This window comes from Microcaecilia unicolor, chromosome 3, assembly GCF_901765095.1.
Source record: "Microcaecilia unicolor chromosome 3, aMicUni1.1, whole genome shotgun sequence".
Lineage (NCBI taxonomy): Eukaryota > Metazoa > Chordata > Amphibia > Gymnophiona > Siphonopidae > Microcaecilia > Microcaecilia unicolor.
In genome coordinates this window covers 166,135,442-166,158,490 of record NC_044033.1, presented here as the reverse complement: position 1 = coordinate 166,158,490, position 23,049 = coordinate 166,135,442, and the positions used below count along the sequence as shown (strand labels likewise).

Below are 23,049 nucleotides of genomic sequence, written 5' to 3'. Positions count from 1 at the left end.
AATTGGCAATAAACAAGTTTCGTGGTCTCAGTGGCAGCGCATAGGTATTTGGGCCTTAAAAGATATGATCCATACAAGTAGGCAGACATGGAAAACCTTCTCGGAGATGAAGTCAGAATTTGCACTATCTGACACCCAATTTTACCAATGGCTTCAGATTAGATCCATGGTAAAAAAGAAATCCAAAGATAGGTTACACGCCCGGTTCCTGGCCCAAACTCCAGAGCTTATTGATTTTAATCTGAAGCTTCAGCACATTGGTCACGCTGCTTCCCACATTTACAAGTACCTTCTTAGCAACTCCCGCACTAAATGTACTGGTTTACGTAGATGCTGGGAGGAAGACATACAACAACCTATGTCTGATAAGCAGTGGGAACAGCTTTGGAAGTCCCTCTTCTGGTGCTCGCTCTGTCTTCTAATATCATAACGTCTATGTATTTCTTTATGCATAGATCTCTTTGGACGCCATATAAGTTGCATGTTATCAATTCCTCTAACTCTAGTATATGCTGGTCTTGCCAGTCTCAAGTGGGTACTATAAAGTATCTTACCTTTGATTGTGTGTGCCTTCATAAGTATTGGCTGGAATTCTGGTCACAGCTGGTAGACATTTTTCACCTTCCTGGCTCACTCACTTATCAATTTGTGAGTCTCAGGGATCAGTATTACAAAAGTGTGCTGACTCCTAGTGAAGGGGCTCTTGTTAGCACCATGGTTTCTTTAGCATTGAAGGTAATCTTCTCCCATTGGAAGTGTTTACATCAGGCTACCTACCAGGAATGGTGGAACTTAGTGCTCCAAATTTACAAATTCGAATCACACCTTGCAAAGAAATCTTCTCGTTTTGCTTCATATAGGGAAAAATGGCTACCACTTGTCTCTTATTTTGATACGGTACGAAGATAAGTACTAAATTTGATATATTTTTTGGCATATGCATGCTTTATACTTTGATTTGTATCCTCCAGCCCCCCCCTCCCCTTTCCCTCTTCTTTTCCTCTTTCCTCCCTCTCCCTTGTTTTCATTTAATTTGATTCTGGATATAGATTGCTACTTCTTAAATGTGAGCTCCAGTGTTGCCATACTTTGTAGCATATTGCTTGTTGTTATGTTGTGAGCTCTTGCTTATATTTGTATTGGAAACCAATAAAAGAAATTCAACTAAAAAGCAGTTAGTTTAGCAAAGTTTAAAAAAAAAGTTTGGACTTTTTCCTAAAAGAAGTGTCCATAAGCTATTAAGATGGACTTGGGGAAAATACACTGCTTATTTCTAGAATAAGTAGCATAAAATCTGCTTTTCCTCTTTTGGGATCTTGCCAGGTACTTGTACCTGGAATGGCCACTGTTGGAAACGGAATACTGGACTTGATGCACCTTCGGTCTTTCCCAGTATGGCAGTGCTTTTACTCTTACTTTCTTAAGTTTTTCTAGACATGTGATGTTAGATACTGGTCGGTAACATTCAAGGTTGTGCATTGTTAGCAAAGCAGACACTCCAAACAGGAATATTAGTTGGGTTGATGCTAGTTGTTCTCCGTTAGCTGCTGTTTGTTGTCCATTAGAAAGAGGCGTTCACAATTTTATGCCCCCCCCCCCCACTTGTTGCACTATCTTTGATGGACAGGGGTTGAGGGAGCAGGTAAGATCAGAAGGCCTCTTACGATTTTGGCAAGGCCCTCCTCTTTTATTGGGTTAAGAGTTCCATATGTCTGTGTGATAAGGGGGCAAGTTTGTGTGCTCTTGGTTAGCTGACTGGAGACTGGGTGGGACTGCCTGTAAATCCTGGCAGAGACTCTCTTAATTTTGTCAGCATAGAATGCATCAAAATCCTTGTGCTTCAGTGTTCACTGGACAGGCTAGTTCTGTTCTGTGAGTTGCGGTAGACTGTTCGCTATGCTGAACAGAGGCCTGTTCAATTCATTGGGAGAAATATTGTTTTTTGGCTGATAAGGCTTGGTGATATTTTGTTTACTACAGTTTGGCCTGTCCTCATCCAGGCGAGATTTACGCCATCTCCTTTCCATTTTCCATCTTTTACGCTGAGGAGTGGCCTAATGGTTATGGTGGTGGACTTTGGTCCTGGGGAACTGAGTTTGATTCCTGGCACAGGCAGCTCCTTGTGACTCTGGGCAAGTCACTTAACCCTCTATTGCCCCACGTAAGCCGCATTGAGCCTGCCATGAGTGGGAAAGCGCGGGGTACAAATGTAACAAAAAAAAAAAGGGTCTGAAGAACCTCAAGGTGTTTGTGAGTGGGGCATAAGACCTTTTTTCACTGGTGCAGTTTTCTCTAGGGTCTTAACTAAGTGTATATTCCAAATATCAACCTGCTCTGACACTAGTTGCCTTTTCATCCACATCTGGATGGTCTAAGAAATTCCTAGAAGTCAGCTTTTTCTTGTCTCTGATCTTCCGAATTCTGGGAGGTGCCATTTTTTCAGGTGTTCACTTAGGGAAAACTTGATTAGAAAGTGGTCTCTCCATGATAAGAGTGTTATTTTAATACCACTATTCCGGTATTCTGGGATGTCATCCCCTTTGTAGAACACCAAGTCTAGTATATGACCCTTTTCTTGAATTGGAAAGTTGATCACCTGTGAATCCTAGTGCTGTCATTGTGTCCAGAAGACAGCTGTGGTGTTATCTGGAGTTTTGATATGTAGATTAAAGTCTCCCATAATAACCATCCTAGGGAAGCTCAAGATCACCTTTGTAATCAGATTAAGGAGTTCTTGCACAGATGATGTTTTACAAGGTGCTCAGAATACCACGAGGATGACTGCTGAAACAGTTGAAGAATAATATGAAAAACTTGAATTGTTAATTTTTAAAGCAGAAAAACGTGTTTTGTTTCAGTATACTTACAAGGTTATTTACTAACAGCTACCTGTTATGGCACAGTTTTTTCTGCAGGGTCTGTGGCAAATAGCATAGATAACTACCTTAATGTATTTGCTGGATGCTGAATGCACTGTGATTTAAAGCAGGAAATAACCAGTGAATGTGTCAAAATCTTTTGACACACTTTGCGTATATTGTTAGTACATAAGTACATAAGTAATGCCATACTGGGAAAAGACCAAGGGTCCATCGAGCCCAGCATCCTGTCCACGACAGCGGCCAATCCAGGCCAAGGGCACCTGGCAAGCTTCCCAAACGTACAAACATTCTATACATGTTATTCCTGGAATTTTGGATTTTTCCAAGTCCGTTTAGTAGCGGTTTATGGACTTGTCCTTTAGGAAACCGTCCAACCCCTTTTTAAACTCTGCTAAGCTAACCGCCTTCACCACTTTCTCCGGCAACGAATTCCAGAGTTTAATTACACGTTGGGTGAAGAAAAACTTTCTCCGATTTGTTTTAAATTTACTACACTGTAGTTTAATCGCATGCCCCTAGTCCTAGTATTTTTGGAAAGCGTGAACAGACGCTTCACATCCACCTGTTCCACTCCACTCATTATTTTATATACCTCTATCATGTCTCCCCTCAGCCGTCTCTTCTCCAAGCTGTATAGCCCTAGCCTCCTTAGTCTTTCTTCATAGGGAAGTCGTCCCATCCCCGCTATCATTTTAGTCGCCCTTCGCTGCACCTTTTCCAATTCTACTATATCTTTCTTGAGATGCGGCGACCAGAATTGAACACAATACTCAAGGTGCGGTCGCACCATGGAGCGATACAATGGCATTATAACATCCTCACACCTGTTTTCCATACCTTTCCTAATAATACCCAACATTCTATTCGCTTTCTTAGCCGCAGCAGCACACTGAGCAGAAGGTTTCAGTGTGTTATCGACGACGACACCCAGATCCCTTTCTTGGCCCGTAACTCCTAACGTGGAACCTTGCATGACGTAGCTATAATTCGGGTTCTTTTTTTCCCACATGCATCACCTTGCACTCGTTCACATTAAACGTCATCAGCCATTTAGCCGCCCAGTCTCTTAAGGTCCTTCTGTAATTTTTCACAATCCTGTCGCAAATTAACGACTTTGAATAACTTTGTGTCATCAGCAAATTTAATTACCTCGCTAGTTACTCCCATCTCTAAATCATTTATAAATATATTAAAAAGCAGCGGTCCTAGCACAGACCCCTGAGGAACCCCACTAACTACCCTTCTCCATTGTGAATACTGGCCATTTAACCCCACTCTCTGTTTCCTATCCTTCAACCAGTTTTTAATCCACAATAGGACATTTCCTCCTATCCCATGACCCTCCAATTTCCTCTGTAGCCTTTCATGAGGTACCTTGTCAAACGCCTTTTGAAAATCCAGATACACAATATCAACCGACTCCCCTTTGTCCACATGTTTGTTCACTCCTTCAAAGAATTGAAGTAAATTGGTCAGGCAAGATTTCCCCACACAAAAGCCATGCTGACTTGGTCTCAGTAATCCATGTCCTCTGATGTGCTCTGTAATTTTGTTTTTAATAATAGCCTCTACCATTTTCCCAGGCACCGACGTCAGACTCACCGGTCTATAATTTCCCGGATCTCCCCTGGAGCCTTTTTTAAAATGGGCGTTACATTGGCCACCCTCCAATCTTCCGGTACCACGCTCGATTTTAAGGATAAGTTGCATATCACTAGCAGTAGCTCCGCAAGCTCGTTTTTCAGTTCTATCAGTACTCTAGGATGAATACCATCCGGTCCAGGAGATTTGCTACTCTTCAGTTTGCCGAACTGCCCCATTACGTCCTCCAGGTTTACCGTGAAGTCAGTAAGTTTCTCCGACTCGTCCGCTTGAAATACCATTTCTGACACCGGTATCCCACCCAAATCTTCCTCGGTGAAGACCGAAGCAAAGAATTCATTCAGTCTCTCCGCTACGTCTTTGTCTTCCTTGATCGCCCCTTTTACCCCTCGGTCATCCAGCGGCCCAACCGATTCTTTTGCCGGCTTCCTGCTTTTAATATACCGAAAAAAATTTTTACTATGTTTTTTTGCCTCTAATGCTATCTTTTTTTCATACTCCCTCTTGGCCTTCTTAATCTGCGCCTTGCATTTGTTTTGACACTCCTTATGCTGTTTCTTGTTATTTTCAGATGGTTCCTTTTTCCATTTTCTGAAGGCGTTTCTTTTAGCCCTAATAGCTTCCTTCACCTCACTTTTCAACCAGGCCGGGTGTCTTTTGGACTTCTGTCTTTCTTTTCTAATTTGCGGAATATGTATGGCCTGGGCCTCCAGGATGGTATTTTTGAACAGCGTCCACGCCTGTTGTACAGTTTTTACTCTCTCAGTTGCCCCCCTAAGTTTTTTTTTTTTTTTTACCGTTCTTCTCATTTTATCATAGTCTCCTTTTTTTAAAGTTAAACGCTAACGTATTTGACTTTCTGTGTACAGTTACTTCAAGGTCGATGTCAAAACTGATCATATTATGGTCACTGTTATCAAGCGGCCCCAGTACCATAACGTCCCTCACCAGATCATGCGCTCCACTAAGGACCAAGTCTAGAATTTTTCCTTCTCTCGTCGGCTCCTGCACCAGTTGCTCCATAAAGCTGTCCTTGATTTCATCAAGGAATTGTATCTCTGTAGCGTGTCCCGATGTTACATTTACCCAGTCTATATTTGGATAATTGAAGTCACCCATTATTATCACATTGCCCATTTTGTTCGCGTCTCTGATTTCTTTTATCATTTCTGTGTCTACCTGCTCATCCTGGCGAGGCGGACGGTAGTACACTCCTATCACCATTTTTTTCCCTTTTATACATGGAATTTCAACCCACAGTGATTCAAAGGTGTGATTTGTGTCCTGCTGAATTTGTAATCTATCTGAGTCAAGGCTCTCGTTAATATACAATGCTACCCCTCCACCAGTCCGGTCCACCCTATCATTACGATATACTTTGTACCCCGGTATGACAGTGTCCCACTGGGGTTATCCTCCTTCCACCAGGTCTCAGTAATGCCTATTATATCCAATTTTTCATTTAGTGCAATATATTCCAACTCTCCCATCTTATTTCTTAGACTCCTAGCATTTGCATATAGACATTTCAGAGTATGTTTGTTGTTCTTATTTGCATGATGCTTAGTACCTGACACTATTGATTTGACATCTTTTGTCTGATCTTTAGTTGTATTTAAGGGCACCTGGCCTACCACGGTCTGTTGTGCAACCTCACTGTTGGTTACCTAGTGACTGCTGGAGTGTTAAATTTACTGATTTATAAAATTCAACAATAGTAAAATGTGGTATTTTAAGTTAGATTTTGAGGAGTTAAAATCTGTATGTGGAAGTAAGAGTTTTGCCACTATATTTTATTAAACCTGACTTTCAGGGTTTCTTAAATTTCTTTATGTACTTTTTCTGTCTTTGACAATATAGGCAGAGAGGAATGCAGCAATTACAATTATTTTGTGTGTAACAGACACTCCAAACAGGAATATTAGTTGGATTGATTAGATGTTTTTGTAGATTTGGCTTCTATAGTGCCTTTCAACATTTTTTAAGTAACTATGGATGATAGAGTAAAAAGATTATGCACATGTTTAATTTTTATTTAATTTTTTTTCTTTGTGCAAAATTAAAACCTAAAAGTTGACACATGCAAAAAAAAAAAAAACCTCCCCCCCTCAACCTAACCAGGAAAAGGAATGAAGCGCTCATATTGATCTATTTATGTGTAAGTTGTACTGTTTAGTTTTAGAAGATTGCAAGGTTTAGTATTTTTGGATGTTAGATATATTTCTTTTTCATCCTGCTAGGTCAGTCCACATGAATGGGCTGTGTCCTCCTACTAGCAGATGGCAGTAGAGAACTTGCTCTTCTATTGACATCACCGGTATAAGTGCAGTCTGGCAGCCTTCAGTATTTCTCTACCTCTAGCAAATGATGTAGGTGGGGCAAGTATAGCAAGTTTGTTTTTTGGGCCCAAGTGCCCAGGCCTCAGTCCATGGTCTGCATTTTCTGTGGTTGAGTCTCTTGGCTGTTTGCTCCTGGGCTTTGGGTCATGGTCTCTATCCCAGTTAAGTGCTCATGAGCTAAGCCCACAGTTTTGCGCTCACTGTGGCAGACTGATAACAGTCTTGACAGGAGAGATAGAGGAAGTTTCAACTTGCTTTATTTTCCTGGCTAGGAAAATTATATATATATATATATATATATAAAAAGCTGTCGCAGCTAAGGTACGCCCTATCAGCTTTAGCTGTTGGTGCTGTGCTGTTGGGGTATTCTCCAGTGGGGCAGAGAGCAACAGCCCAAGTTCTGCTGGGGATATTTAGTTCATCATGGCAAGGGTTTTACCAGTCAGCCACCAGCGAGGGGTATGCCTGATGGGAGAAAATGAGGTATCTGTGGGAACCAGTGGCAGAGCAGTGCTGCTGATTTCTGCTGCCCCACATGTGATGGCTTATCCCTGGGGGGTAAATAGTTTGATACTTTTTAGAATCCTGCCAAGGCCTATTTGGTCTGGATTTGGCCACTGTTAGATATGGGATATGGGCTTAATGGATCTTTGATCTGACCTGGTATGGCAGTTTTTTCGTTTTAACTTTAATCAGGCATTTATAACCTACTTGTGTCCTAGTAGGTGTTGGAGATGGTTTAAAAGTTACATCCATTAAAAACAAAAATAAATGTTTTTAATACTGCAGAAATTCCTAACTATCCCAACATGCCATAATCATTCAGGATACTATTTCAAAAACAAGTGATTTGTCCTACTATTATAATATCCTGATTTTTCGCTAACCACAGCAGATAACTGTAAATCATAAACATCATTTATCTTAAATTCATTTGGTTTAACCACTGGTCAAACATCCAAGTTTTAGAAGATCTTCTCCAGCCTTAGAATTTAGGCAATTTATTCCATAATGGGAGCACCTTACCTTTGAAACTATTTGACTGTAAATTTGTGAGAGACAAACTCAATTTAGGGCATCCTTTACAGACCTTGGTGCCCATTTCAAGCCCACATACTTTCCCCAACTTAAATATCAGGGACCCAATACCCAGATTATTTTATGAAGGATAGAAGCTAAAGTCCCCAGTTGGCAGTCCAGTTGCATATCATTCCATAATGGGGTGTCCCACCCACGAAACTCTTTAAATGACCCCCCCACTTTAATTTTGTTATATTTCACCTGTAATTTAGCCAATGACTTAATTGACCGCCCAAGTGCACTATGTTAAAGTAATCTAGTTGTGCAATGACAGTCATCTGAAGGGTGTGAATGACATGAAGAAGGACCTAGTGAAGCTGGGAGGAATTGACTGATATTTTTCAACGAGATTTAATCCCCAAAAATGCAGGGTCATGCATTTGGGTCGCAAGAATCCGAAGGAACGGTATAGTATAGGGGATGAAGTGCTTCAGTGTACGAAGGAAGAGCGAGATTTGGGGGTGATTGTGTCTGATGACCTTAAAGTTTCCAAACGGGTAGAAAAAAGCGACGGTCAAAGCCTGAAGGATGCTTGGGTACATAAAAAGAGGCATGACCAGCAGGAGGTGATAGTGCCATTGTATTGGTCCAGAGGGCGGCTACAAAATTAGTAAGCGATCTTGAACACAATAAATTATAGGGACAGGCTTATGAACCTCAACATGTATACGCTGGAAGAAAGGAGGGAGAGAGCAGACATGATAGAGATGTTTAAATATCTCAAGGCATGATAAGTAGTAGTGTTAGTATTTATGTACAGGACATGAGTCTTTTCCAACTGAAGGAGAGCTCTGGAATGAGGGGGCATATGATGAAGTCAAGAGGGAATAGGCTTAGGGGTAATCTAAGAAAGTATTATTTCACGGAAAGGGTGGTGGAGACATGGAATGGCCTCCCGGTGGAGGTTGTGGAGTCGAGGACTGTGGTAGAATTTAGAAAGGCATGGGATAAGCATGTAGGATTGCTTAGGAAAAGGAAGAGTTAGGGGTTACAGAGGATGAGCAGACTGGATAGACCGTATGGCCTTTATCTGCCGTCATGTTTCTATGTTTCTAAGTTAATTTAAAACAATATTTTCCTCTGCTTTGGGAGTTGCTTTTTTTTTCTTCTTTACAATTGGCTCTTTACCTCCATCCACCCCAAAAAAAACAAACAAACAACCCCCCCCCCCCCCCCCCCCCCCCCAGTTTTTTTTGATTGGTTTAGCACTGTGGAACAGCTAGCTTGCCTTGTTGACCCATGTGGACTTTACTTCTGCTCCAATGAAATGGATCAGAAGGAAACATTCCTCTTTCCCACAGAGAATACCTTTCTCTCTCAGCATAGTCAGGGCAAGGGTAGAGTCTGCCTTGTTCATTGAGCTTTTCATAGTATTGAATTTTCATCAGTTAGCTGCTGTTTAATGACAGGACGAGTAATGCTGTATGGGTTCTAATGTTCCAAACAAATATTTGTGTTTGTATATCATTGGGGGCAGCAGTTTGTGAAACTGCTGTTGAGGTAGATGTGTTTATTTCTTTTTAAATGTAAGAAAATGCCATTCTTTTGTTGATGATTCTCTAGTTCAGTTTTACTGTGAACAGTTCATAGTAGGTGCTAATTTGTTGAAGGGCAGACGAGCTCAAAAACAGACCAATTTATTGTTTGGTGAGGGAGTTGGCATTGACACTGTTTGCTTTCAGTCTTCTTTATGACCTTGTTTAACTTTTGATCCATTCATAGTATGATTGACTATTAGGAGCCAAATTTCAGGAGAATACTGGTGACACTTTTTCTCTGTTACTTTACTGGTAGCTAGTGAATTTTATGAGAGCTTCCTTTTTTTTTCCTCTCAGATTTTGATGCAGAAAAATCTGTTTTTCCTTGTCATCAAGCAGATGAAGCCATTATGTATGGGTTGTGTCCATCAACCAGCAGGAGGAGATAGAGAGCACTCAACTTTTCACAGTGCCTCATGGCCAGCCAGCTCCACTGCCTTTTCAGTATTCTCTATCTCCCCAAGCAGGGTGGCTGCAGCTTCTTCGAACTCCATCAAAAATCTGCCTGGGGGTGGCTCCTGGCTTGCCAGTTGTTAGCCGGGGTGTTAGAGGCTATAGCAGCTTCACTTTGAAGGCACATAGGTTAGCCCTTTCCCTGTCTTACCCATGCACCCGTGGATGTGAACATATTAGCTTGCTTTTCCTTGTCCTTTCCCACTCAGTGGATGCAGGCACATTGGTTCGCCTTTCCCTGCCTTTCCCACTCATCTGAGCCTCTGGAGTTCTTATTACCTCTGCTTTCCTCACAGCGTTAAAAAAAAAAAAAAAATGGAACAGAGGTTTTCCTTTGATTCTTCTATGGGACTGGAGCTGTGATACTCGGTCCGGTGAGGTAAGAGTGTTTTCTAACTCCTCCGGGGTGGGCCCGCGATTGGGGTGTTTTTGGGGCAAAACCACCATTTTTAATTTTCCTGCCATTTTTGGCGATGGCTGCAGAGATTGTAAAGCGCTGTTCCCGGTGTGGCAAGCGCAAATCAGCAGCGGGGCTCTGTAAATCGTGCTGTACAGGTATAAGAGCCGGCCCGAGCATGGCGAGCGATGATTCTTCCTGCTCAGAGCTGGCAGCGGACGCCATTTTGAATTCTCCGCATGGTGCGGCCTCCGTAGAGATGGAGAGCCCTGAGCCCGGGGGGGGGGGGGGGACCTCGAATTGAGGCTATTCAGGGAGCGGTTAGACCCGGACGGGATCTGGGTGCCCAGGGCGAGTTTTTCTCCCCTGATTTTGTGTTATTGCATAAAGCATACATGCTGAAAAGAGCTCACCCTCAAGGGTCGTCTGAGGCCCCTTCTATTGTCCCCCCCCGGTGGATTCTGGCCTGGGACTGCCCGCTGAGGCTATTTTTCCTGATAATTGGCATAAAGAAAAGCGTAGAAGGGCTAATTCCCCTTCAGATTGTGGTGTACCTCCTTCCCCCCCCCAGTGGTCGGGCTGTGAGGATTCGGAGAGTTCTGGCAGGCCTTCGTGGTCTGAGGAGCCAGAGTCAGGTGCAGAATTACCACAGGATCTGGATGATCACTCCGCGGTGAGGATTTTCCACCGTGATGAGCTGCCAGCGATTATTTCAGATGCCCTACAGGTCCTTTCTATTGAAGAGCCTGACAGTGGCACGGCCTCCTCTGTGAATCCTAGGATGGCTAGTACCAAAAAGCCTGCTCGAGCCTTTCCTTTGCATGACTCCATCCAAGAGCTTATTTCCGCTCAGTGGGCTGACCCCGAGGGACCTTTGAAAGTTTCCAGGGCTATGGGGCAATTATACCTTCTGCGTGAGGAGCATTTGGCTCGCTTTGCAAGGCCTAAAGTAGATGCCCTAGTCACTGCGGTGACAAAGAGAACTAACCTCCCTGTGGAAGGAGGAGTTGCCCTGAAGAATATACAAGCCGTAGGCTGGAAGCAGCACTTAAACGGTCCTTTGAAATTGCAGGTCTTACTGTTTGGGCATCTGCATGCAGTTGTTATGCTGCTAGAGCCTGCCTGACGTGGTTGCAACAGGCGGTGGAACAGCCCGGAGATGGAGCGGAGCCCTTCTCGGATGTGGCTCCGCGTCTGGAGTCGGCCTTGTCCTTTTTGGCTGATGCCCTTTATGATATTGTCAGAGCTTCGGCTAAACAAATGGCAGTAGCAGTGGCGGCTCGCAGTCTTATTTGGCTACGACATTGGGCAGCGGACATGGCCTCTAAGCAAAGGTTGGTGAAGTTGCCCTTTCAAGGTCTTCTCCTATTTGGTGAGGAGTTGGGGAAAAAAATTGTTAAAGGCCTGGGAGATCCTAAACCCCAGCGCTTGCCCGAAGATAGGCCAAGGCCTTCCTCCAAGGGCCAGGCGGTCCACTCCTCTTATAGACCTCGCTTCCGTGAAGCTAGAAGGTACCACCCAGGGCGTTCTGCTGGGTTCACTTCTCATGCTCGTTTTTCAGCAGAGGAACTCCTTTCGCTCGGACAAGCGTTCCGCAGCCACCGGCTCTAGGCCTGCAGTTCAGAGGCAAACCTCTCAATGATGGTGCGTCGGCCCCCCTCCTCGCTTCCTGTAATCGGAGGACATCTTTCCCTCTTTGCCGAGGAGTGGGCCAATATTTCCTCAGATCAGTGGGTTCTGGACCTGATCAGAGATGGCTACAGAATAGAATTCAACGCCCCAGTAAGAGACGTGTTGTGGAGTCCCGATGTGGTTCTGCCGCCAAACTGGCGGCGGTAGAGGAGACTTTGCAAGGTTTGATTCAGTTAGGGGCCGTGTCCCCGGTACCTCCCGCCGAACACGGCTACGGCCGATACTCCATCTATTTTGTGGTGCCGCAAAAAGGTGGGTCTTTTCGCCCTATTCTGGACTTAAAAGAATTAAACAAGTCTCTGAGAGTGCGGCGTTTCCACATGGAAACCCTGCGCTCCGTCATTGCTGCGGTACAGCCAGGAGAGTTTCTCACGTCTCTAGACCTGAAAGAAGCTTACTTGCACATACCAATTTGGCCCCCGCACCAGAAGTTTCTGAGGTTTGCGGTGTTGGGAAAACATTTCCAGTTCCGGGCCTTGCCTTTTGGCCTTGCCACAGCTCCCCGAACCTTTTCGAAGGTAATGGTGGTAGTAGCTGCTTTGCTCAGGCGAGAAGGTATCAGGGTTCACCCGTACCTAGACGACTGGCTCATCAGAGCAGACTCTGTCACAGAGAGCTATCAAGCTACAGCCAGAGTGGTCTCAGTACTGCAATCTCTAGGCTGGGTCGCCAATATGGCCAAAAGTCACCTGACCCCCTCACAGTCTCTAGAATATTTGGGGGCCAGGTTCAACACAGACTCGGGCTATGTATACCTACCCGAGCTAAGGCGGTGCAAGCTTCAGAATCAGGTCCGTCTGCTCCTGAGGATGCCCCGCCCGTGAGCTTGGGACATTGTCCAGCTGCTGGGATTGATGACAGCCACATTGGAAGTGGTGCCCTGGGCGAGAGCGCACCTGAGACCTCTACAGTATTCCTTACTTCAAAGATGGTCTCCAGTTTCTCAGGATTATCAGTGCAGACTTTCTTGGCTCCCTGCGGCCCGACTCAGCATGGAGTGGTGACTCTCAGACAGCATGTTGCGGCGAAGAATGCCGCTGGCGCTCCCCGATTGGTGTCTAGTAGTGACAGATGCCAGCCTGAAGGGCTGGGGCGCACATTGCAAGGGGAAGCATACCCAGGGTGTCAGGTTCTCAGGTTCAGAGCCCGCGGGGCTGGGCTCTGGAGCAAACGTGAGCCCTTGGGCTGCTGACGAGGAGCGACAGCAGCAGGCAAAACCCACCAACCAACGCTGGGCAAGCACACCGACACCGGCAGGGACTGCAGGCACCGCCCAGCGAGCCGGAACACTGGACTAGAATTCCCTGGACTGGAGGACACAGGACTGGAACCCCCCCCCCCCCCCCCCCCCCCCCCGGATTGGAATACTGGACTGGACTCCCCCGGACTGGAGGACACAGGACTGGAACACACCGGACTGGTCCACACAGCTTCACCTGCACTTAGCTACTAAGCCCCCCCAGGAGTTGAGCTCCTGGGTTCGAGTAGCCGGCAGGACTTACTGGATACCGGATGACACAGGGACCAGGACTGGAAACAGAAGTGCTCCTAAACCTAAACTGATCTACATGCTCCCAAGCCCTAAACCAGCAGGAGTGTTCCTAACAGTAAACTGACAAAAGGACTTCCTAAGCTCTATACTAAACAGGAGCTCCTAAGCCCTGCTCAAGAAAGGGACTTCCTAAGCCCTAAACTAACAGAGCAGGGAACTAAATACACAAGCTAACACAGGTGCTACTAAGCACCAAGCTACAAGCAGTGCTCTACAACTCTAAACTAACTAAGGTGCTCCTATGCACCAAACAACCAAAAGAGCTCCTAGCACTAAAAGGGAAGACAGGGGAGCCACAAGGAAAAAGCAGGGAAGCTAACACATAAGCCAAAAGTGCTTCTAAAGCACCAAACACCAACAGCAAAGACTGCAATGCTCCCAATAGCACAAACACCAGAAGTACTTCTAACAGCAAACTCTGCAATGTTCCTAACAACACCAAACCCTGAAGTACTTCTATCAGCAACACAGCTTCCAAAGCCCTACACACAGCAATGCTTCCAAAACCAAGAGAGAAAAGCAGGGGAACCAAAGGGAAAAGCAGAAAAGCTAAACACACAGACACCAGTGCACACTGCACTAACACTAACCTGGCCCTTAGCAAAAGCAAGCAGGGAAACTAGACACACAGTCAGAAGTGCACACTGCCCACCCTACCTAAAGCAAACACCACTGTTGCAAAAGGCCCTGAAGGAAACAACACCACTTCCTTATCAAGGCCCTCCCTGATGATGTCACACTCCCTAGACCTAGGCAAAAGCACACTGACCCAGAGAGGGCCCAACCCACACCAATGCAACACCGTGAAGCACTTGAAGCCAGTACACCCAAAGAGAGGTAGAGCTAACTCAGTCCACCCACGCAGCTGTAGTAAAGTAACACAATTAACCCCATGCTGCTGGAAGCTGCCAGCACAGAGAGACAGAGCCAGCTCAGAAAGGACAGACAAAAGAAACAGAAGCCAGCTAAGAAGCTGACCCCCAGGAAAGAGGTAAGTTTGAGAGGGGTTCTGACCCCAATCATAACACAGGGCCTATGGACACCCGAGGAGTCGGAGTGGTCCATCAACCGCCTGGAGTTGAAAGTGGTGTTTCAGGCGCTTCTGGCCTTTCAAGTGACCCTGGAAGGATTGGCTGTCAGAGTGATGTCGGACAACACGACAGCAGTGGCCTACATAAATCGACAAGGCGGCACTCAGTGCAGAGCACTGGCCGCGCAGGCCGAACAGATTTGCCACTGGGCCGAGCTGCATCTTCAGTTTCTGTCGGCAGCTCACATTACAGGTCAGAGCAACGTGCAAGCCGATTATCTAAGCAGGCATCGGATCGATCCAGCAGAATGGGAACTAGCAGATGAAGTATTCCTGCAGATATGTGCCAAATGGGGCAAGCCCATGATGGATCTTATGGCGACAAGTTCAAATGCCAAAGTCCCGTGCTTCCTCAGCAGACGGAGAGATCCTTGCTCGGCAGGGTTGGATGCCTTGAGTCAGCCCTGGCTTCCGGGCCTATTATATGTGTTCCCTCCGTGGCCCTTGATAGGGCGCGTGCTCCTGCGGATTCGGCTGCACCCAGGAGAAGTGGTCCTCATCGCCTCGGATTGGCCCAGGTGGCCTTGGTATGCGGACCTCTGTCAGATGCTAGTGTAGGCTCCCCTTCCTTTACCTCTGGTACCGAACCTGTTGTCACAGGGCCCGGTAGCCATGGAGGACGCCTGCCGCTTTGGTCTTATGGCATGGCGATTGAGAGGGCGCAATTGAGGGACAAAGGCTATTCAAACACAGTCATTTCCACTCTCTGCAGGCCCGCAAGCATTCCACTTCCGTGGCTTATGGCAGGATTTGGCGCCAGTTTGAGTCTTGGTGCGCTTCAAAAGCGATAACACCCATGCGGGCTCCTGTCTCGCCGATTCTGGACTTTTTGCAGGATGGTGTACAAATAGGCTTGGCCTATAATTCCCTGTGGGTGCAAGTGGCAGCGTTGGCCTCCCTTCGTGGTAAGGTTGAAGGTGTGTCTTTAGCTGCTCATCCAGATGTGGCACGGTTTCTTAGTGGGGTGCTTCGGCTCTGGCCTTCCGTGCGAGCACCCTGTCCAGCTTGGAACCTGGGGCTAGTTTTGAAGGCCCTGCAGGCTTCTCCTTTTGAGCCGCTTCGGTGAGCATCGGAGAAAGATTTGACACTAAAGGCTGTTTTTCTTGTGGCCATTACCTCGGCGACACGGGTGTCAGAGCTCCAGGCGCTGTCCTGTAGAGACCCTTTTCTGCAATTCTCAGAGTTCGGGGTCACGGTTCGGACCATGCCTTCCTTCATGCCTAAGGTGGTTTCAGCGTTTCACCTAAACCAGCCTATTTTCTTGCCCTCCTTTTATAAGGAGGAGTTTCCAGAATCTTTTGGGCAGTTGCACCTGTTGGATGTGTGCAGGACTCTGCTGCAGTATCTGCGAGTTACTATCTCTTTCAGGATCTATGATTACCTGTTTGTTTTGCTATCAGGTCCTCGCAGAGGGTCTCCAGCGTCTAAAGCCACTATTGCCCGCTGGCTCAAAGAAACTATCTTTTCAGCTTATCTGCTTGCCGGCCGGTCTCCGCCTGTAGCCTTTAAGGCGCATTCTACCAGAGCGATTTCTTCCTCTTGGGCTGAAACTGGAGCACTCTCTCGTCAAGAGATATGCAGTGCAGCAACATGGGCTTCTAAGCTCTCTTTTGCCCGACATTACAGGCTGGATGTGGCTGCTAGGAGGGATGCGCGTTTTGGAGCACAAGTGCTAGCGCGTGGTGTGACCTGTTCCCACCCTATATAGGGATTGCTTTGATACATCCCATATGTAATGGCTTCATCTGCTTGATGACAAGGAAGGGAAAATTTGGTTCTTACCTTGGTAATTTTCTTTCCTTTAGTCATAGCAGATGAAGCCATGAGCCCTCCCTGTATGATTGTGTGTATGCTGTGAATCTGTTTCAGGTTCTGTTCTTGTTTCCTGAAGTTCCTTCCTTGGGAGAAAGTTGGAAAACTTTCAGGATTCATGTTCACTCCAGTTTATGTTTTGGAGGATGAGTTTATTCCCTCCAGGAGGTTGCTTGTATCCCCTCCATTTATACAATAAGGAGGACGAGTTTATTCCCTCCAGGAGGATGTGTTCATTCCCTCCTTTTGAGTTCATGCCCTTGTTAAGGGGCCATCGTTCGCTGTGAGGAAAGTTCATGTTATTCCCATTGCGATTTTGCCATACTGCTTTGGAAGCTTCAAATGTTGAAGAGGCAGTGGAGCTGGCTGGCCATGAGGCACTGTGAAAAGTTGAGTGCTCTTTATCTCCCCCTGCTGGTTGATGGACACAACCCATACGTAGTGGCTTCATCTGCTATGACTAAAGGAAAGAAAATTATCAAAGTAAGAACCTAATTTTCCCTTGTAGCAAAGGTGTTAGATTTTTAATACACGTATATTTTAGTTTTATATTACAAACTGATAAAGAACATTCACGAATATCTTAACTTCTGACAAATACATCCTTTCTCCATTTTGAATACATCCTGATTACAATGCTGTTTCCACTGTTACCTATAAGGTTTGTAATGTACAGTGCAAGCCAATTGGTTTAAAACCAGTTAGCATAATATGTATTTCTGTAATATATATCAATATATCAATGAATAATTTTAGCCTTCTGTTATAACTACAAGGCATAACTAACTTCTCTGACAGCAGGAAGATATATCAACCATACAATTGGGTGATGTCGTCCAACAGGGTGAAAAAGCCTTTCCAGAGCTCAGAGGTAGTGTGTACAATCTCCCCAGTCTTCTCAGTTAATTTAAATTTTAATATCAATTCTCAGGAGTTGGGTGGGATTGTGTGCTTCCTTGTCATCAAGCAGATGAATCCATTACAAGTGGGTTGTGTCCATCAACCAGCAGGGGGAGATAGAGAGCACTGAAAAACCATAGTGCCTCATGGGCAGCTAGCTACATCTGCCTCTTCAGTATTCTCTATCTCCCCAGCAGGGTGGTTGCAGCTTGTTCAAGCTCCTTCAGAAAATCTGCCTGGGGTGGCTCCTGTGCTTTTGCCAGTTGAAGCAGGGGTGTTGTGGCTGATGGTGCCCACTTTAAAGGCAAATAGGTTAGCCCTTTCCCTGCCTTCCCCGGCCCCCGATGTGGAAGTAGACAAATAAACAAGCCCTGTCCCTGTCTTTGCCCACGCTGTAGATGCAGGCACATAGGTTTGCCCTTTCCCTGCCTTTCCCACGCTACTGATCTTCCGGAGTTGGAAATTTGCCTTTTTTGCTGTTGCCTCAAACTTTCCTCACAGCGTTAAAAAAAAAAAAAAAAAGTTGTGTCACGCTTTGGTGCTGCGATCCCAGAAAAGAGGTTTTCTATTGATTGTGCAGCGTGACCGGAGACTCGGTCTGGTGAGGTAAGGGGAGGGCCCGCGTTTGGGACGGTTTTGGCGCGAATCCGCCATTTTGAATTTCCGCCGTTTTCGGTGATGGTTGCTGAGAAAGTAAAGCGCTGTTCCGTTTGTGGCAAGCGCAAATCTGCAGCCGGCTCTGTAAGGTGTGCTTTTCAGACGGTAGAGCCGACCCGAGCATGGCGAGCGATGTTCCTTCCCCCTCCGTAGAGTTGGCAGCGGGCGCCATTTTGGAACAGGCGGCGAGGAATGCCACTAGCACTCCCCGATTGGTGCCTGGTGGTAACAGATGCCAGCCTGAAGGGCTGAGGGTGCACATTGCCGAGGAAGGCATGCCCAGGGTCTTTGGACACCCGAGGAGTCGGAGTGGTCCATCAATCGCTTGGAGTTGAAAGCAATTTTCCAGGCGCTTCTGGCCTTTCAATTGACCCGGGAAGGATTGGCTGTCGGAGTTTTGTCGGACAACACGACAGCAGTGGCCTACAAAAATCGCATTATGTTAGCAGCGCAGGCCGCGCAGATTTGCCACTGGGCCGAGCTTCATCTGCAGTTTTAGTCAGCAGCTCATATTGCAGGTCAGAGCAACATGTAAGCCAATTATCTGAGCAGGAATCAAATCGACCCAGCGGAATGGGAACTTGCAGACGAAGTATTCCTGCAGATATGTGCCAAATGGGGAAAGCCCGTAATGGATCTTATGGTGTCAAGCACAAATGCCAAAGTCCCGTGCTTCTACAGCAGACGGAGAGATCCTCGCTCGGCGGGGTTGGGTGCCTTGGCTCAACCCTGGCCTCAGGGCCTCCTGTATGTGTTCCCTCTGTGGCCCTTGATAGAGCGAGTACTCCTGCGGATTCGGCTCCACCAAGGAGATGTGGTTCTCATTGCCCCGGATTGGCCCAGGAGGCCGTGGTATGCGGAACTCCGGCGGATGCTGGTAGAGGATCCCCTGCCGTTACCTCTGGTACCAAACCTGTTGTCACAGGGCCCGGTCACCATGGAGGACGCTTGCCGATTTGGTCTTACGGCATGGCCATTGAGAGGGCGCAATTGAGAGACAAGGGATATTCCAGTAAAGTCATTTCCACTCTCCTGCAGGCCCGTAAGCGCTCCACTTCCATGGCTTATGCCAGGATTTGGCGCCAGTTTGAAGTCTGGTGTGTTTCAAGAGCGCTTTCTCCGTTGCGGGCTCCTGTCTCTCCGATTCTGGACTTTTTGCAGGATGGTGTACACAAAGGCTTGGCCTATAATTCCCTGTGGGTGCAAGTGGCAGCATTGGCCTCCCTGCGTGGCAAGGTTGAAGGCGTGTCTTTAGCTGCTCATCCAGATGTGGCACGGTTTCTTACAGGGGTGCTTCGGCTCCGTCCTCCCTTGCGGGCACCTCGTCCAGCTTGGAACCTGGGGTTAGTACTGAAGGCACTTCAGGGGGCTCCCTTTGAACCGCTTCGGCGTGCTTCAGAGAAAGATTTGACACTGAAGGCCGTCTTTTTAGTGGCCATTACCTTGGCGAGACGGGTGTCAGAGCTCCAGGCGCTGTCCTGTAGAGACCCTTTTCTGCAATTCTCAGAGTCAGGGGTCACGGTTCGGACCGTGCCTTCCTTCATGCCTAAGGTGGTTTCAGCGTTTCACCTAAACCACCAGCCTGTTTTTCTTCCCTCCTTTGTTGAGGAGGAGTTTCCAGATTCATTTGGGCAGTTGCACCTTTTGGAGGTGCGCAGGACTCTGTTGTAGTATCTGCGAATTACAAATTCTTTCAGGACCTCTGATCATCTTTTTGTGCTGTTTGGAGGTCCTCGCAGAGGGTCTTCAGCGTCTAAAGCCACTATTGCCCGTTGGCTCAAAGAAGCTATCTTATCAGCATATCTGCTGTCTGGCCGGGCTCCGCCTGAAGCCTTTAAGGCACATTCCACAAGAGCGATTTCGTCTTCCTGGGCGGAAACTGGAGCACTATCTCTTCATGACATTTGCAGTGCTGCAACATGGGCTTCAAAGCTCTCTTTCGCCCGACATTACAGGCTGGATGTGGCTGCCAGGAGGGATGCGCGTTTTGGAGCACAGGTGCTAGCGCATGGTGTGGCTTGTTCCCACCCTATTTAGGGATTGCTTTGTTACATCCCATACATAATGGCTTCATCTGCTTGATGACAAGGAAGGGAAAATTAGGTTCTTACCATGATAATTTTCTTTCCTTTAGTCATAGCAGATGAAGCCATGAGCCCTCCCTGTATGATTGTCTGTATTGCAGTTATTCTGATTTTAGGGGCTGTTCTTGTTTCCTGAAGTTATATTCCTTCCTTGGGGAGTCAGAAAATAGTCTTCAGGATTCTTGTTGCAGTTATAGGAGGATGAGTTCATTCCCTCCAGTTCATGTTTTGGGAGGATGAGTTTATTCCCTCCAGGAGGATGCAAGTATTCTCTCCGTTTATACAAAGTGGAGGACGAATTTATTCCCTCCAGGAGGATGAGTTCATTCCCTCCTTTTTTTGAGTTTATGCCCTTGTTAAGGGGCCATCGTTCGCTGTGAGGAAAGTTCATGTTATTCCCATTGCGGTTTGCCATACTGCTTTGGAAGCTTCAAATGCTGAAGAGGCAGTGGAGCTAGCTGGCCATGAGGCATTGTAAAAAATTGAGTGCTCTTTATCTCCCCCTGCTGGTTGATGGACACAACCCATACATAATGGCTTTATCTGCTATGACTAAAGGAAAGAAAATTATCATGGTAAGAACCTAATTTTCCCATATGCCACATACAACTTGATCACAGGTATATCTGAAGCAATTCTAGTTGTTATTGTCTTTAAATTATAGCAGTGCTAAGCAGGAACAAACTAAGAACATGTAAATACAAATTCTCCAAGAGTTATTAGTTGATATTAGAATATGTATGTTTACCCTGAGAATTATGTTGTAGACGCAACTTGGAATAATATCTTCCTTTTGCATTTTTAGTATAATCTGTGACTATGATGACTGAGGCTGACCCACATGTTGAAATAAAGGAATCTGAGAAGACTGAGGAGCAAACTGATCAGTTGCCTCTGAAAACAGAAGTCAGTGAAAATGGTGAAGAAACAGAGGGCAATCCAGATGAAAATTCTGAGCAAATGTCAGGTTCCCACTCAGCAAGGCACAGCAGCCCAGGCAAGCAAAAGAAGGAAAAGGAGTTGTCTGAAGGCAAAGGGATTTATCGATTTATACCTCCATGGCTTAAAAAGCAAAAATCACAGAGCCAGATAGAACCCAAAGAAAATGGTGAGAAAAAAGAACATCCTTTGGATAAAGATAAAGCAGAAGAAATAGAACTAGAACAGCCCGAAAGGGTTATTGTGGAGACTGAGAAAGAGTTGGAAAGAATAGCTGACAATGAAAAAGAGAAGGCTGAAGTAGATGAAAGAGAAGAGAAACATTCGGCTAACAGTGCAGAAGTACAGGTAATTTTTGATAGGATATTATTCCTAAACTTTTCTGAAGGTATGTGGGGGTTTTTTGTTTTTTGTATTTATACGTTTGACAGTTTTTAAATCCAAGTAAATTAAAAATTCAGTCTTATGACAAAAAAATGAAGTCTACCTTTTATTAAAGGCACAATATTCTAAAATAATTTCAACAATGGTATTATGAAATATTCAGTTTATGGCATTGATTTGCATATTTTGCTTTTATAGAAATGCTCAAAGAATCAGCTGTATTATTTCAGTAACTGTTTTGTATGAATAGTAAATTTATTTTGAAGGTGATATGTTTAAGCAAGATTATGAAATGTGTCCTGCTGTATGTTCCACATTGGGGCATACTAACCAAGCACTAAAAAGTATTTAAAAATTTTAGTTAGGGGTACGTGTCTAGGGGGCGGATAGTAGGCATTCCTACACTATTCAGCACAGCTACATTACTGATTAGTGCAGGATAACCGTGTGAGCCCTTGGTAAGTGCTCATGAGGTAATTCTTTTTAATGGCCATGCGCTAATGGCAAAGTTAGAGCATGGCTGTTAATAGGAAAAAGAGAAAATCGACCAATTTCCGGCTGTGCTATAAATGGCCTTAGGGAGAAAATGGAAATGGGACTTGATATACCACCTTTCTGTGGTATTTTGCAACTACATTCAAAGCGGTTTACATTTATACAGATACTTATTTTGTACCTGGGGCAATGGAGGGTTAAGTGACTTGCCCACAGTCACAAGGAGCTGCAGTGGGAATTGAACCCAGTTCCCCATGATCAAAGTCCGCTGTACTAACCACTAGGCTACTCCTCCACTCCACCTTTTTACTGCAGATTGGGCACGCTAAGGCCACTTTTACTGCAGATTGGTAAAAGGACCCCTTAGTGCATAATCACACGTTAGCTGTACCCATGGGAGGAGCATGGCATGTCATAGGTGTTCCACCTAGTAATTCGCATAAGTTAGAATCCTATCAGTTGCACACATTGTAAGGCGCACATAGGTATGCCAACTTTTAAGTCCTGCATATGTGACTTTTGCAGACATGAATGGGTTTGTCCAGTATGATGTATGACTGATAGATGACGAATAACAACTTTTTGAAGTTAAATAAGCAAAAAAACAAATTAGTTTGTTTTGGGAATTCAGATGGGATTATCGAAAGGAAGATTGTGCTGCACTCTGGGGAACTGCTCAGTATAGAAGAGAAAAGATTTGGGTGTATTTGTTGATTCTAAATTAGATGCACTACTACTACTACTACTACTACTTATCATTTCTATAGCTCTACTAGACGTACACAGCTCTGAACACTGGACATAAAGAGAGAGTCCCAGCTCGAAAGAGCTTACAATCTAACTACGGCAGACAAACAGGACAGATAAGGGAGTTACAATGGTGGGAATGATAAAAATGGGTGCTGAACAAGTAAGTAAGGGTTAGGACTTAAAAGCAACATCAAAAAGGTGGGCTTTTAGCCTAGATTTGAAGACAGCCAGAGATGGAGCTTGACGTACAGGCTCAGGAAATCTTTATTTTTTTTTTATTGAATGTATTGCACACAATAGACTCGTATTTAATTTCCGAAAGTTTTTGGATAGTGCTTCTAGGAATCATTTTATATAGTAAATGATGTAAATGGTGACAGATAAAGACCTGAAAGGTCCATCC

At 45.6% G+C, this 23,049-nt stretch overlaps 1 protein-coding gene across 9 annotated transcripts in view; it reads left to right on the top strand.

Annotated features, from left to right (window-relative positions):
• EPB41L2 (erythrocyte membrane protein band 4.1 like 2) overlaps positions 1–23,049 on the top strand; it is a 503,144-nt gene that overhangs the window by 37,762 nt on the left and 442,333 nt on the right. For 8 of the 9 annotated variants that reach the window (XM_030196542.1, XM_030196541.1, XM_030196540.1 and 5 more), the window contains exon 2: positions 20,884–21,365. In XM_030196542.1, coding sequence (XP_030052402.1) covers positions 20,898–21,365 — 468 coding nt within the window. In that variant the 5' untranslated portion in view covers positions 20,884–20,897. Of the gene's footprint in view, positions 1–17,267; positions 17,309–20,883; positions 21,366–23,049 lie in introns of those variants that run through there. The other variant, XM_030196535.1, reaches the window with a different exon arrangement.